A 15,986-nucleotide genomic window follows, 5' to 3' on the forward strand; every position below is an offset into this window, starting at 1 on the left:
TTATTTCAGTCCATACCGCGGTACAGTCACCCTCATCGCCCCCACCTCCAATTCATTTTTATTTTTTCCCCCCTCCAAACAGCAGTTTGTGCAGCAGTGAGAAAAATAAATGCTGCAACACAAGATCCTCTCTAACGCCTGGGAGCCGCTCTCCGAATTAAAAACGATCAAAGTTGTGTTGTAGTAAGAAATATTACCTGTCACCAAAAACCTCTGCACAGAGCCGGGTCATCACAACAGCCTCAGAAACTTCTATATACCTCAGAAACTTCTATATACACATCTCGAACGCACTGTGCAGGGAAATAAGCTTGGAAGAGCTATTTCAACCTATCTCTCCACTATTCGGCCGATCCAAACACTTAAAGGTCGGAAAGTTGGTATCTCCTCACTATCCCGTCTCTGCAGCATGTGTAAATTTGCTTCTCCCAAGAAGCTGCCTGAAAAAGAGGGGGAAATAAAAACAGTATTTAAGTGCAGGATCTCCCCAAGTGACAGTTAAAAGTAACATTCTCAGAGATCAGCTTTCCTCTTGGACTTTTACAGGGGGAACAGGAGGCAACTGTGCCCTGAAACAGCATTAGCAGGTTTTAAAAGACAGTTCAAGGTTTCACCCGGCGCTTAGGGAGCCAGTAAGCGCTCACACAAGGGTGGTTCTGTTAGATCCGAAAGGGAAAATGACTTTTTTCCAGACTTTTCTCATGTTTTGCTCAGGCCAATGAGTTGTGCAGGTCAAATCCCAGCCTCCATGCGAGGCCGAGTGTTAATCTTGAGGGTGTGTGTTGGCTAGGAGAGGTAGAACTGGACCGTGGAGCTGGAATGGGTTAAAAACCAAGAGACAATTTCCACCAGCGTCACCGGGTTGAGAGGCCAGGGAACCCAGGTCACGCTCCCTGATCTGCGCAAGAGTGATGCAGTGTCTGGAAACACAACGGCAAGACCCACTTTTGGGTCTCGAGTCACCAGGGGACAAGAGAAGACAGGCAGGACTGCGCAGGCAGCTGTTGCTTTTACCCCGATGATCCTCCAAGCACAGTTAATTCACACTTCTTTAGAGAAACACAGTTCTGCCGGAGCTACTCCAACAACCAAGCTACTCCACTGCTTCAGTTTTGCTCCTGCACGATGGAGATAACGCCAGCGTACACCGCAGAGTATTTGTTTATGCAAAATATTAAGATCATTCAGCTAGAAAAAAAAAGCTTAAAAGTCAACCCTGCGAAGGAACCTGCTGTGTGGGCTGCCAAATCCCGAGATAAAGGCAGCTGCCTGCTACCTGGCATCACCTTTCCCTACACCCTGTATCTTGGGCGACACGCCGTGTTCCTTACCTTGTACACAGGGTCGCAGTCAGCTTCTGTGAGATCAAGGACATAATCGAGGTCTTGCTGAACGATAAAGCAGGTTCCATCACCTACACGAGCAGAAGAGATACCAAGCAAGGAAGGAACGTCGGCCAATTAGTGAAATAAGCCATGCTCTTAATTACAAACAGCACTAACAGGCCCATCAGAAATGCCTGATCACAGGGTACAGAGCACCCAGGAAGAGGGGAACATGCTGTGAGGATGTCAGAGAGATGGGAAAAGGCTCCAACAGTTGAGAGGCACCTTGGAGGCCCTATTTTGGAGGAACACAGGGGAGGTGGGGGGTGGAAATCACAAGGCAAAAAGCAAACATGTAATATAGCTCCTACTACATCCCCTTTTTGCCACGGACACTCTGCCCAGACAGCCAGTGCTTACAGGTAAGAGGGCAGTACCTAAAAAGCACAAAACTCCTCGATTCCATTATACAATCTCTACCAGCACAACACAGCACTTGAGTTACCTTGGCTGGCAATAAATCCATCTCGGTACGGGAGCAGCGAAAGCACCGGTGCTCCTGATCTGTGGATGACCTGGATAGGAGCACTAGAAAAAGGAGCAAAAACAAGGGAGAAGTATTATGGTCTATAGTCAAGAGCCCATTCTAACGTACAAACGCTGAAAGAAGAATGCGAGCTCGTGGTTAAGAGACACATGAGGAGAACATATGGGACATGGGGACTTGATCAGTGGTTAGCAAAGAGTCTTCTGCCTCTAGAAGCAGACGGAAGTCAGCACTGGTTTTCCCACAGATGTTGCCAAAGGATGGAAATGGGAGTAAAGAGCTGGCTATCAGGCAAACACCGGCACATCTCCATGGCGGATTACAGACAGGGATTATCTTTACCAAGACACAGGCAAAAGCTTGGAGCTAATCCAGCATGAAAGACTTCAGACTTTGGTGCCGGCCTCTACAGCCCCCACTCGAAAGCACCATCTGGATGCTTCCCTGCTCAGAGCTCGCCTTTGACACTCAAAAACCGACTTAAAGCAGCTCCTGCCCTCAGCGACAGCTCAGTTCCAGTCCTGTGCTGGAACAAGGATCAAGGTAAATGTTAAGATCCTACAAAGACACTTCGGTGTCACCAGTGAAGGAAGAGGAAGGGGCTGTGCTTTCAGTGGGAGGAATGGTGCTGCTATATATTTGTAGATTGATTTAGTAGAAAACTTCTCTATGTACATAGGTTATATATAATCACACAAATAATCATATATAACATAATATGCACAGTACATAATACATGAGCATAATTTTTTTATATATATATTCAAAAAAGCAATAATCTGAGATGCAAGGCTACGCCAAGAGGACCCCTGGCCACAGATCAAGACTGAGAAGCTTTTCAGTAACTAAGGAACCTGCACAGAGCCTATGTAAGTCTTTTGGGAAGCACTTTCCAGAGAACATCCCATCAGATCACCAACCTGAGCAAAAGTATCATCCCCAGTGCTCCCCAGGAGAAAGAAACAGCTGCAAGAGGCTCAGAAGCTCACAGTGCTATGGTTTGGGCTGCATCCACCCTTTAGAAGAAGGAGCATTGTCTGCCGGCACCCTCAATCTGGCTTTCTTTCCCAGCCAAAAAAACAGTTGTTATTTAAATACTTGCAGCCCCAGGCACTCACTCACTTTGTGTTTCTCACATCCAGCTGATATATGTTCCCATCCTGAGTCCCTGCTAGGATATAGGTACTTGAGAGGAATGTGCAGCAGTTGAACGCATCAGATCCGATGAAGAGGAACACCTGGGAATATAGGAACAAATTCAAGTGTCAGACACTCACAGATGAGGACACAGGACACCCAGGAGAAGGAAGCAGTAATTTATTTAGAAGTGAGGACAGTTGCTTCCATGAGTCATGGCACAAACTGTCAAACCCAGAGCTAGGTTAATAACCCCTCAGCTCTGCTCCAAGGCGAGCAGGAGAACAGTGCTCCAGGATCAGTCTTGTCAAGTCAGCAGAGACAGTGCCATCAGTGAATGCTCCTGGGTCTCCTCTGGAGAAGAGATGTGTCACACAGTGACAGGCGAACCAATGCTGAGCTCAAACCAATCTTCAGACACCCATGGAGCAGCAGGACCAGGTCTGCATGGCAGGTTGGCAAAGACCACTCTTTTCTCCCAGAGGTGCAGTCATTGTTCCAGAGGCTGTGAGGTTTTTCCAGGTGAGCCTTTGCCATCTCACTGACCAGCCTCGGTGAGTTTAACTGTTCCACCCAAATTTTACTCTCCACAATGCCACAAGCAGTCCAATCTGCTCCCATCCTACTGCCCAGGACGGTCCTAATGAAGATCTTCAGTACCCGAGATCTACCAACTCCGTTTCCCTTTGCTAAGAGGAGGGAGATGGACTGGTGACCACCTGAGGTTCTCTTCACATGCTGCTTAAAACACCCGCCAGAATAAACAGCAACTTTACATCTTGGCTGGATGAGACAGCCTGCAGTTCCTGCTTTCACAATGACATCTACTGGCCACTGTTTAAATTTAAATACTGTCTTCTCCATACCTGGGTTAAATCATGAGCAATTCTTACTCCTGAAACCCTCACATAAAAATCTGGCCAGTACAAAGGAGAAAAAGCACCCCTTTATTGTACCAGGTTTTCATCTCTCCTCCAGTGAATACATACAGGGGAGAACACTGCAGTGTAAGACCAAAGTCAGGCAGATCAGCCCTTCCCTGCCTCCAGCCTGGTTCTGTCCCTTTCTGTGCCACGTCGTGAACCTCACTGGGGAATGCAGCTAGGATAACACTAACCAGTTTACCCATCTAGGTAACTAGATAGGTAAATTATCTACATTTAACCTGGCTCAATTCCTCATCCCAGTGCTCTGCACAGCCACATGAATAGCAGCTTACAAACTGAGGAGCTGCTGCAGCAGCAGCAAGAAAAACAAAGGGACTGGGGCCCTGGAGCTGAATTTTATAGTGGCACCTCAGATCACTCTCCCAGGCAGGTATTTCTGATAGTCTTGAACTCCTTACCGGCTGCCTGCTCTGCAGTCCCACTCCTTGAAGCTTCTTGTCTTCTCGAGCCAGCAGCAGGATTTTCCCTTCTGTCCCAATCTCACGTTCACCTGACAAAAGGACAACAGTTAATTCCAGCAGTAGCTACGCAACAAATCTTGTTGGTACCAAAACCTGACAGTTTGGATCACCCCTGCTGAACCTATAGCAACATTCCTCCAGACCCTAAGACACCAGCAAGGCAGGCCACTAATCAAAGAGACCCCAGTGTTAATCACTCAAACTGCTTGATAAGGCTCAATTCCTCCTCAGGACTGGAGAGCTCTATTCTGGTGACCCTAGTTCCCTTCCCTAGGTGGCACAAGGGCACAGAGCAGCAAGCCACATGTTCAGGATTATTGGTGACAAACCTAAGCAGTTTGGGACAGGGGAATGAAGATGAATTTTAAGAGAAAGATCCTTACTAGGAGCTTTTTCAGGCGTGCCCAGGTTCAGGGAGTTGTCAGCAGTGCCCACGGCAATGCCGTTGACGGGAGAGCCACAGTCAGCAATGACACCCAGACAGGCGGATTTTCCACAGTCCCAGAGGCGGGCAGTGCCGTCTCTAGAGCAGGAAAGGACATTTCTTCCCCGATCCACAATGGCAGTGTCCAAAATACCTGCATCAAAGCAAAGGCCGTGTTCAGACAGACAGCACGGAAGGCAGACGGACAAAGCATCTCACTTCCCAAGGCGAACTCAACTACAAGCCCCAAACCGCTGTCCCCAGAGTGCCACCAGTCACACACAGCCAAATCGCGTGGGGCGCAACGTGGGGCAGGGAGCCACAGCATCTAGAAAAGAGGTGTGTGGGGCAGGTAGCAGCTCCCAGCAAACCGTACAGAGCGGGAGCCACCACCTAGCCCAAAGGCAAGAAATTACCAATAAAAGGATCAGCAAAACCTCGCCTCAAACTGAGCTGATACTGCAGCTGCTGCCGAGCTTCTACCTCCATAATTAAACTCTAACTTAAGCAGAAAATAGCATGGCCCAGCACTCTTAGAACATTGCCAACTCCAGCTCCGGATAATCCCCAAAGTTGTGTGGGGCAAGCAGCATCCGTATTATCCAGCTACAGCAACACCAAAAGAGCAGTCTTTGCAGGTGCTAACATCCCCTAAATACTTCATTTCACTGTGGAATGTTGAGTCTAGAGCTGAAAAATGACGCAGTGTTTTTTTTGGAAGGGAACAGTCAGATGGTTAGAAGATTTAATTGATACTTTCCTTACCGAACCAGTCATTAAACATGACAAGCTCAAATGACAGGGCAAGCCAAGCAAACTGACTGCAGCAGTTTGGGCTGGAGTTATAAACAGCGAATAAAGTCAACTTCAGAGCCATGGGGAGCCAGCCAGCATCGTTCTGACCAAAGCTCTGTTGCACCACCTGCCACGGTTATTTCACAGGACATTTGCGGTGAAGCATTTTGAATCCACACAAATAGACCACATGGGAACAACGGCAGGTTCAGTATAAGACAAGTTTTCGAGTTACTCAGGTTTTGGGCAGCTAGTCATGTGTCTTACTAACCTTTTCAATAAAGCCTTGCACATTGTGAGACAGGGAATACAAGAACCTGTACAAAGCAGTTAGTCACTCAGGGAGGAGATAATTTGGGACAGGGTTTTGGGCGTCTGATGCCACATCCAAAACTCACTCGGACGTGCTCACGATCGCCCAAGCGTTCAAGCTGGCATCCCTTAGGAAGCAATCACCATGACAAGACAGCCCCACTGGCCACTGTGCTCTGGGCCAGGAGTAAACAGGAATAAAACGGGAGCCTGCTTAAGCGTTACGTATAAATCCACGCTGCTTCTGAACAAGGGGTCCTGGAAACCAAATCTTCTTTCCAGAGATTAACAGAGGCTCTGTCCAGAAACTTGCTTTGATCACCACTCTCAGAAGCCTGTCTGGGTAGCTCCTTTTCCATCCCTTGCAGTTATTCTCTGGGACTAAGACAGTGTCAGTTGGAGGATTTTGTAGCGTGGACCCTGAACACAAGGAACAGCATTCAACTCGCCACATAAGGTGACCAGTGCATCCCCTACGTGAGAACACAAGGAGGGTGAAGAATTTACTCATTTTCAGCAGCGAGACCATCAGCAGGAGCAGAGCTGAACATCTGCCCTTGGTACAAGTGTGAACAAGCTTAGCCCAGCCCTTCTCATGAAATAATCACTGAAGTATCCTTGCAGCTGCTCTCGCTGTGCCTTACTCGCTTTCAACAGCATGCATCCTTGAGGCCTGCCTGAGTTCTGCCAGTCCATAATAAACTGCTATATGCTTTTCTAAGCAAGAAAAAAAAAAAAGGAAGAGGCTCTGGAGCAACTGAAGGTGAGCAGGATGATCTGGGTGTAAGCAGAAGACATTCCCAGTGCAGGGCTCTGGGAGAGCTGAGACTGCCTTAGAGGAGCAGAATGCCCTCTGCCTCCACCTCTGGCACTTGTAACAGGCTGATGGACTGCATCCTCCCTCTTTTTATCTTCATTAATGAAGAAAACACAGGTCAGTGAGAGAAACAGTTTCAGCTGTCCAATACAACTACCACCACTCTTTTTATTCAAGTTCTGGGAGCTTGAAAAAGACACTCCAGATGTCTAGTACAAACGCACAGCACAAAGTGCAGCAGGCTGGTGACTGAACATTAGCCCTTGGGTGCAAGGCAATTATACACACAGCAGATCAAGGATTTTAAAGGCTAAGTACTCTGTACCTCCTTTGTGACCTTTAAATGTTACTACGCAGCTGGCATCTTCTGCTGACCAGATCTTTAGCTGGGCATCCATTCCCCCACTCAGAACCACGAGGCCCGATGGGAAAAACCTGCAACAATTCACATCATACACATGGCCTTCCAATAGTCTCTGGAAAAACAAAGAACTACGTGCTAGTTCCATTGTTATCACCCTTATGCCGAGCAATTTTTGAGCTATGACACTGGAAAACTTGGTGTTCCTATGTGGGCAGAGGATTAAGCTCAAATCCTCTGGGTTTGCATTCCTGGAACGGACTCGTCTGAATTCGAGGCACTCAAAGAGGCAGCAGGTACACTTTGGGCCTCCCTCTGCCATTTGAGTAGCTAATTACATAGCAAAGGATACTACATTTATTTCTAGTAACAGGTTAAATGACTTTATCCTCTGCCAAACAAGCACCTGACAGGTCGAGCTCCACAAAAAACACCTTAACCGGGAAGGCAGTTAGCCATGATGTGGTTCATCCATCACGGGCAGGAGTCTTTCTTCCTCACCTCTTCTCTACCGCAGAAGAAATTCAGTGCTTGTACCACGCAGGTTAGGAGCTGTCAGTTATCTTCTGCACTCTAGCTGTCATTCCTAACTACCGTTTCTCATTTTTACCCTAGGACTCCTCTCCAGATTGCTGAGCATCGTTTCCCTTGGGAGAGGTCATGCTTTCCAACAGATTTGCCTTAAAACCTCCGAGATGTCAAATTTCAATTAGCTTTTCAATCAAAAGCCAGATTCTTGCCTGCCCTAGACCACAGCGTACGGATAGCCTGACCAAAATCACAGCCAAATGACTTCAATAACGTCACAGACAACATCAAAGCTAGACGCTCTTACTCTTATTTCTCCATTTGCAGCCTGCCAGATTTTCATGGTCCCGTCTGTGCTGGTAGACACACCAAGCCCTCCACCACTGGAAATATCAAGACAGGTAATCTGCAGGAGGGTAAAAACACCAAACGTTAGCCTTATATGACCCTGTATATAGGTATTTTTGCTCAAGAGCCTAACTCTGTACTGGGGAAGACCTGCTAAGTACACCACTCAGTGCTATTATCTCCCTAAAACATACTGCTGGACTCATTTAGAACACCCGAAAGAGCTTCCGTACTCCTAGCTAAACACTTTCAGCCTAAGATTTAAGCAAGGACATCACAGGCTTTCTCGCCTCACCCTCTCAATATGTTTTATGAGATATTAATGAAGCCCTTAAGAAATCAAAAAACAAGTGGATCCTGAACAGCAGGGTTTTTCTAGAGGATGAGTACAGCATAGAAAGAAATTCTCCTCAATTTATCTGTTTACACAGATCGCTGCATTCCTCCTTCAAGAGCAAGCTGCTGATCTGGGCTGACCCACAGCCAGGGCTCAGACGAATTGGGTGACTGGAACCTGCCACAAAGCACCCCAGTTTTCTTGTAATTGCCACCAAATTTGACAGAGAAATTGTTATTCTCTGCCTGTGACTCTGCAGAGATCTGCAAAGCAGGTAGAAAAAGAAATGCTGAGTCAGAAGCCTGCACAGACAGCAGTTGTCTTTCAGGTTTACCCCAGTTGAAGCAGAAATCTGGATTTTTCTAGCAACTCCTGTACGCAGATAAGAAATTGAGCCAAGTTCTTCCAGGCTGGCTCAAGATAGCTGGCCAGCTTGAGAGTGCCCTGACTCACAAGCCCACAAGACACTGAGATATTTATGAAGCAAATAAATGGCTAAATGTTCTGAAACAGACTCAAAACTAGTTCCTTATGCAGGCAGGCTAACTCCTCGCACACTCTATTACGCTAAGGTATTAACAACTGCCTGCTTTGCATAAACACTCGGAGAGCTGAATACTTTTGAAGAGAGCAGATGTTGAGCTTAGATTCTTGCAAAAGTGTAGCCTTTCCATGATGCCAGACATTATCGCTGCCTTTTGGGAAAGCCAGACACATTTTAGTTGTGGATAAATGCAACTGGACTAGATGATCATTGTAGGTCCCTGAAATAGTCTATTCTATTCTAAAATAATTTAAGGTAACAGTTATTCTAGCCTTGAAAGAAACAATTACATCTTCTAAGTGACAGAGATATTTCCAATATAGATTGCAGCAACACTAAACAGTCTGAAAAACAATGGCAGAGATTTTCACAGAATCACTAAGGTTGGAAAAGACCTGTAAGATCATCAAGTCCAACCATCATTTTGTTAGAATAAAGGTTACCACTAGTGTTGCATCCTGCAAAAACCAATAAAACTATCACAACTACATAGTGGAATAGCTGCCTTGCAAGATTTGGATACTGGAATCATGCTGTATCACCTCCAAAAGCTTCCCAATAATTGTATTTGCACTCCATGGCTTAGAAGAAAGTACTTCAGTGGCAAAAACCACAGACAGAAATGAGAAATGCAGATCCACCATGAGAAATGCAGATCACAGTTCTGTCGCCATTCCAACCCCTCACCACCACGACGAAGCACAGCTTCCAGCCCTAACTTGCACAGTCCGTCAGTGTACTTGCAGGTCCCAACCACCTGGTCAGGTATGTAAGGGATGAGGCTGCTCATCTTCATCCCAGGCTTCAGATTAAATGCTTTTCTGAACAACTAACTATTCTCAAACAGGACTGGGTTTTGTCAATCCTTCAGCACATGCTCAGCCTCAGCTAGCAGCCAGCCTGAAGAGACAATTGGATTTACTACCATGTTCACAGGGAAACCCAAAGATACGAGTAGATTGAGAGACTTTACCAAGAAAGATGACAGCTAGAGGCCTGAGATTTAAGGACGATGCCCCCAGGCAGACCAAGTACATAACAGACCTACATCAATCTCCAGCTGTTTGCAGATGTTAAGGAGGATGTCCTATGGCATCCTATTGCTGCATGCGCATCAGCCAGAGCTTGTGAGGACACGATATGCCACACTTCAATCATAAGTTTTCCTATCCAAGCAAGAGTCAGACCAAACTGCCCTCCTGAAAAGCTCTGACAGCTCAAACGACAGCTAATTTTAACAGGGTGCAGGATCAATACTCAACCTCCACTTGAAAAAATAGTAATTGGGAATTAAAAGATTTAAACAGGAGCACAAGGTAATGGTTTAGCTGTTACAACAGCCATTAAGTATATTTACTTACTTATTGGTAATGTGAGAAATACATAAAATGCCACTCACGTCACCAATGTAACAAACCAATCCGTATTAATTTGCTCCCTAGTTAAAAAACAAAAAGCCTGTGAAGGTCATTCAAGCACGAACAAAAAGCTTCACTGACGTTTGACATATCCCCAAACTTTCAGGAGGGATATGTAAACAGGCAAGGCCAAGCACTAGTGCTCAGAACAAGAGGCAGCAGGTAAAAAGGATAACTGGAGCTTAGTCCACAGCGGCTTTAAAATCATTTACATATTAATAGATATTGCTTCTGCTGCTTTCCAGAGGAGAGATCTGCAGTGCAGCTGTAAGCCATCACATGCATTTGACAGCAGACTGAACACTTACGCCTGCATTTCCATTTTGCTGTGCTCTGAATGTTGATTCCATTTATCGCACAAAAGGGCAGCTGGGGACTCTTAAGTAGCACAAAGCTCAGAGATGTGATTCACCTCTGTCTCCGGAGCTGCCTTATTGCCAAGCTCCGTCTCTCAGCAGAGCCCCGCTTCCTCTTAAAACAGCTGTAGAGATGCAGAATTGCCTTTATGTCAAAACGCACCTTGATTTATACTGCTTTTGAGCTTCATTAATAGAGACTGACTTTTCAGCATTTTCAGCTGGGTTTATCGCAAGAATTTACTCAATAAATCATGAAACAAGTGTACTAAAACGTCTCCAGAAGCCTTCAGGGGACTCCCTTTAGGGCAGCCAGCTGTACCTGCTGGCTACACACTCCCTGGATTCTTGGATCATTTCCACATAGGGTTAAGCATTCAGCAAAAGCACAGATGACTTTCCAGCAAAGCCAAGTTATGCGCTTCTCTTCAGTGAAGAAATTTCAGGTCAGAGTCAGCCTTTCTGTATCACTGTTCAGTGAGAAGCTGTACTTGTTGCACCCCCAGGTTGATGGGAGTGCAATAAGAAAGAAGATTATTCAGCAAAACAAGCCAGACTGCTTGTCTAAATAAGTGAGAAGTTCATGCAATTTATTTATTTTTTAAATAGAAGCTGGGACTTTCTGGTCCCTGAATTCCCACCAGGTCAAGATGAGTTTATGCAACATTCAATTCCCAGCCCCGCTGGGAATGAACAGAAATTCATACAGCAAATATTGAAGACAGACAACTTCATTACATGGGAGCAAACAGCTGCTACAAACCAGGGATAGATTTGAACCAATCAGAGATGAAGAGCTCAGTGCCTGGAATCTCTTATTTTTATCTTGTTTTTTCACACACTAATTCACACATCTTATTCCTTTACAGGGGGATCTGTCATGGGCCTGAAGTGAGCAGAAATTAGATCACCTGCAAGAAAACAGTCTAAAAAATTTGCGAGATTATTTTTTGGGGGTAAACTTAACCATGATCAAGTTTCCCAAGTTTCTATGATCTGGTATGTTTTATTACCTAGTTCACACACCAAATCGTGCTGCAGGCCATGCCTCAGAACAAGCACACAACAGTCTGAGACACATTGTGAAAGTTCACTGTCGCTTCCAGTTATTTCGCACTCGCTTCACAAGGTTACTTACACTTTTCTGATGAATTCTACAAAAAGTTGTGTACGGGGCCAGGAACTTTGTGGACACATTTTCGTGAGGACAAGAAATGAGAATGCTTTTCTAGAGGAGGAAAGAGAGGAGAAAAAGAATTAGAAGTGCTGTTAGTCCTACTGAAACATAGAGGCTGCCAAGGCAGAACTACAATCTGGACCAGCTGCGGTCTCTCACAGCCTGAAGACCGATGGAAGGTGCAGCGTTGGGTTCATCTCCTTACACCTCCTCAAGATGCAGGCCCTGGGTGGCAACGGATGGTCGCTATGGCCTGGCCAGCCATGACGCACAGCCCCAGCCCGACTATGAGACACTACGGACCAGCTCCAGAGCACTGCGCAGGCGGGAGGCCCAGGATAGCTGGATAGGACCGCGCAGGGGACAGGGCGACAGCTTTAGGCTGCTATTTTGACTGTCGTAAAAGCATCGCCCCTTCATACATGGAAGGCGGTTACCGACCCCCGCTCCACCCCAGCCCTGGCACCTTGGTGACTTCCCCAACCACGAAGCCCTCGGAGGCAGCGATGTCAGGGACACCTTCGGTACTGAGCCCGCGGCGGGTCAGGCTGCCGTACAGCGTCGGCTTCCCTGTGGGGAGAGCAGCCATCAGCTCGGCCACCCCTCAGACCCCAGACCCCCTCTCAGCTCACGTTCCCCTCACCCCCTCCTAACCCACAGGGCACCCCCCCTAAACGTCCTCACCCCTTCCTAACCCACAGGGCACCCCCCACAACCGCCCTCAGCCCCTCCTAACCCACACGGCACCCCCCACAACCGCCCTCAGCCCCTCCTAACCCACACGGCACCCCCCACAACCGCCCTCAGCCCCTCCTAACCCACACGGCACCCCCCACAACCGCCCTCAGCCCCTCCTAACCCACACGGCACCCCCCACAACCGCCCTCAGCCCCTCCTAACCCACACGGCACCCCCCACAACCGCCCTCAGCCCCTCCTAACCCACACGGCACCCCCCACAACCGCCCTCAGCCCCTCCTAACCCACACGGCACCCCCCACAACCGCCCTCAGCCCCTCCTAACCCACACGGCACCCCCCACAACCGCCCTCAGCCCCTCCTAACCCACACGGCACCCCCCACAACCGCCCTCAGCCCCTCCTAACCCACACGGCACCCCCCACAATGACCCTCACCCCCTCCTAACCCACACGGCACCCCCCACAACGACCCTCACCCCCTCCTAACCCACACGGCACCCCCCCAACCACTCACCCCCTCCTAACCCACAAGGCACCCCCCCAACCGCCCTCACCCCCTCCTAACCCACAGGGCACCCCCACTAAACGTCCTCACCCCTTCCTAACCCACAGGACACCCCCCCTAAACGTCCTCACCCCTTCCTAACCCACAGGACACCCCCCCTAAACGTCCTCACCCCTTCCTAACCCACAGGACACCCCCCCCAACCGCCCTCAGCCCCTCCTAACCCACAGCGCAGCCCCCACAACCGCCCTCAGCCCCTCCTAACCCACAGGGCAGCCCCTACAACCGCCCTCAGCCCCTCCTAACCCACAGGGCACCGCCTACAAACTCCTCACCCCCTCCTAACCCACAGGGCACCCGCCAAAACATCCTCATCCCCTGCTAACCCACAGAGCTCCCTCAAGCCCCCAGACACCCCCTCAGCCCGCCTTCCTCCGAGGCCTCCGCAGGCCCCTCAGCACTCACCAGGGCTCCGGCAGCTCAGCCAGGCCTCACCTTCATCCCTTCTGCAGAGAGAAAGAGCAGCAGTGAGCGCGGGGCAGGAGCAGGGGACCAGGGCTAGGGGAAGGGGACCAGGAGGGCCATGCCCACCTCAACGCTTGGCTCCAGTCGCTCTGGATCCGCAACGTAGCCGCCATCTTGCCGGGACCTACGCACCCCCTTCCGCCTCCTTCCTTCCCGTCAGCCCCCGCGGGGCGGAAGCGGAAAGGGAAAGCGTCCTCCAATGAGCGAGCGCTCCCGCCGCCGCGCCCCGCCCCGGCAGTGCCATCCCTGACGCGAGGCTTAAAGGGGCCGCGCTGCGCTGCGGGACTGGTACGGGGGGGCTGGAGGCCATGGGGGGGGGGCGTACGGCATCGGAGGGTATGGAGGGTGCAGAGCACCCATGGGTGGGGGTGAGATGCGTGGGGGAGGTGCTGAGCACCCATGGGAGGGGCATGGAGGATGCCGGCACCCATTGAGGGGGATGGACACCCATGGAGGGGGGGGAGGTGGGCAGGTGGGGGTTGGGAAGGGTGCCAGGCACCCATGGGTGGGGGTGAGATTTGTGGGGGAGGTGCTGAGTACCCATGGGGGGGTGGGGGGATGGGCAGGTATGGGCTGGGGAGAGTGCTGGGCACCCATGGGTGGGGGGAAGGTGCATGGGGGAAGGTGCTGAGCACCCCTGGGGGGGTGCATGGGGGTGCTGAGCACCCATGGGTGCTGGACACCCATGGGTGGGGGTAAGGTGAACGTGGGGTGCCGGGCACCCATGGATGTGTGGGGCTGCACGGGGCGGGGGGTGCCGAGCTCCTCCTGGGGGGGCATGGAGCATATAGGGGCACCCATGGAGGGGTGTTGGACACCCATGTAAGTGTGGGAGGGGGGTGCAGAGGGTGCTGAGCACCCATGGAGGTGTGGGGGTGCTGGGCAGCCGGGGGGTGCCCCCAAAAAAGGGGGCAGTGACCCAGGCAGGGCTTTCGAGGGGAAAGCAGCACCCTGACACCTGCCACCTCCCTCCAGCCCAGCTCAGCGATGGCGAGGCCCGGACACGCCAGGAGCCGTCCGTCGTTGGCGGAAGATGAGGATGAGGAGGCCGAGGACCCTGTGGACGCCATGATCTCGCGGACGGGCTGCGCGGCGCAGCACCGAGAGCTGCAGGAGTGCATGGCGGCGCAGCAGGACTGGCGGCACTGCCAACCCCAGGTCCGGGCTTTCGGCGAGTGCATGGCCCGGCGGCAGCGTGCCGAGGAGCTGCGCCGGGAGTCCGGCTCGCGCCAAGCCCACAACTCGCCTGCCAGGGACTGAAATCACCGGGCACCCCTGCTCCCGGCACCGCTGGCCAGCCCACAGTCGGCACCCCAGGAACGGGGCGGCTGCGCCATTTGACCCTTTTTTGTGTTATTTTTTATTCAAGCAGATGGATGTGCTGGTAAATCCACGCTATGTTGTTGGGAAATTAAATCCGGTAGCATTCGTCATCCTGCCTGAAGTGCTCATCTCCGTCTGTGCTGCTGGGGATAACCAGGAACTTGGAGGGGATGGTTGTGGGACCGGAGGGGAATTTCCAGCCCAAAATGTCCCAAACTGGGAACGTTCATGGCCCCCAGGCTGTGTGCAACAGCCCTGCCGTGGATTTCCACTCCATGTCCGTCCCTGCGCTGTCCCGAGGCTTTTCCCAGCAGTAGTAACCTCATGTCCCACAGGACAGGATTTGGGGGGGGATTTATTTCCTGGAAAGACCCAGGAGCGTTACATAGGGGTGGGGGGGAAAGGGCCTCTTGTGAGGCAGGATGCTCAGCTGAATGCCACCTCCTAGCAAATAAATTATGAAAACAAAAATAAAATTGCTTTTTCTGGGCTGGAAAGGGAAGGGCACCCATGGCTTTGGCCAGGGGAGCTTTCTAGGCTGTCTCCTAGGGAGGTGGGTGCAGGGGCTGGTGAAGGGCTGGGTTTTGGTGCTGCCGGCCAAAAATCACCAGTGTGGGACCACAAGTGAATATCCAGCAACCCCCTGTTTGGGGGAGAGTGCTCCTGAGTTATTTTCCCTCTTTTAAAGAGCTGGTGCTTAGAAAGGGGGAAAAAAAAACCCCAAACCAACCAGGTTTTGGGCAGGAACAGAACCTCCTCTTAGCACCCTTCAAAACAGGGCTCAAACTTGTTTATAACATACTTCCCACTAGGATGGCGTGATCAGGTGTCATCTCAGCTCCAGCCTAAATAAAAACAGCCGCGTGCACCCCATCTCAGAATTTGAAAGAACAAGGATTTGAGCAAAAACCCAGGTGCCACGATGCGTTCAATCTAGCGCCCGTGTGCGCACCCAAAAGCTCCAGCTCCTGTGAGCTCTGGGTTTTGCAGGATGGCGGTAAGCAGCTGAGCAGCCCGGCCAAATTCAGTCCTGCATCCCTCGAGAAAAGCAGCAATCCTAGGAAAAGCATCTGGCACCATCCTGGGAAATTCCCCAAAC

The 15,986-nt window shown here is 50.3% G+C and overlaps 2 protein-coding genes across 2 annotated transcripts; one reads left to right on the forward strand and one right to left on the reverse strand.

Moving 5' to 3' along the window:
• Positions 1–126: 126 nt before the first annotated feature.
• PAAF1 (proteasomal ATPase associated factor 1) lies at positions 127–13,677 on the reverse strand. The gene is made up of 12 exons (XM_059820708.1): positions 13,631–13,677; positions 13,505–13,545; positions 12,301–12,404; positions 11,796–11,885; positions 7,962–8,060; positions 7,091–7,241; positions 4,801–4,995; positions 4,355–4,446; positions 2,995–3,110; positions 1,831–1,913; positions 1,332–1,414; positions 127–440 (listed from the first exon to the last, which is right to left on the reverse strand). Exons 1-12 carry the CDS (start codon positions 13,675–13,677, stop codon positions 363–365), a joined length of 1,179 nt encoding a protein of 392 aa, XP_059676691.1. The 3' UTR covers positions 127–362.
• A 141-nt stretch (positions 13,678–13,818) lies between these two features.
• On the forward strand, positions 13,819–14,991 carry LOC132318351 (cytochrome c oxidase assembly factor 4 homolog, mitochondrial). Its single transcript, XM_059825414.1, has 2 exons — positions 13,819–13,852; positions 14,540–14,991. Exon 2 carries the CDS (start codon positions 14,552–14,554, stop codon positions 14,822–14,824), a length of 273 nt encoding a protein of 90 aa, XP_059681397.1. The 5' UTR covers positions 13,819–13,852; positions 14,540–14,551; the 3' UTR covers positions 14,825–14,991.
• Positions 14,992–15,986: the final 995 nt, after the last annotated feature.

Source organism: Gavia stellata, chromosome 1 (assembly GCF_030936135.1).
Source record: "Gavia stellata isolate bGavSte3 chromosome 1, bGavSte3.hap2, whole genome shotgun sequence".
NCBI classification, from domain to species: Eukaryota; Metazoa; Chordata; class Aves; order Gaviiformes; family Gaviidae; genus Gavia; species Gavia stellata.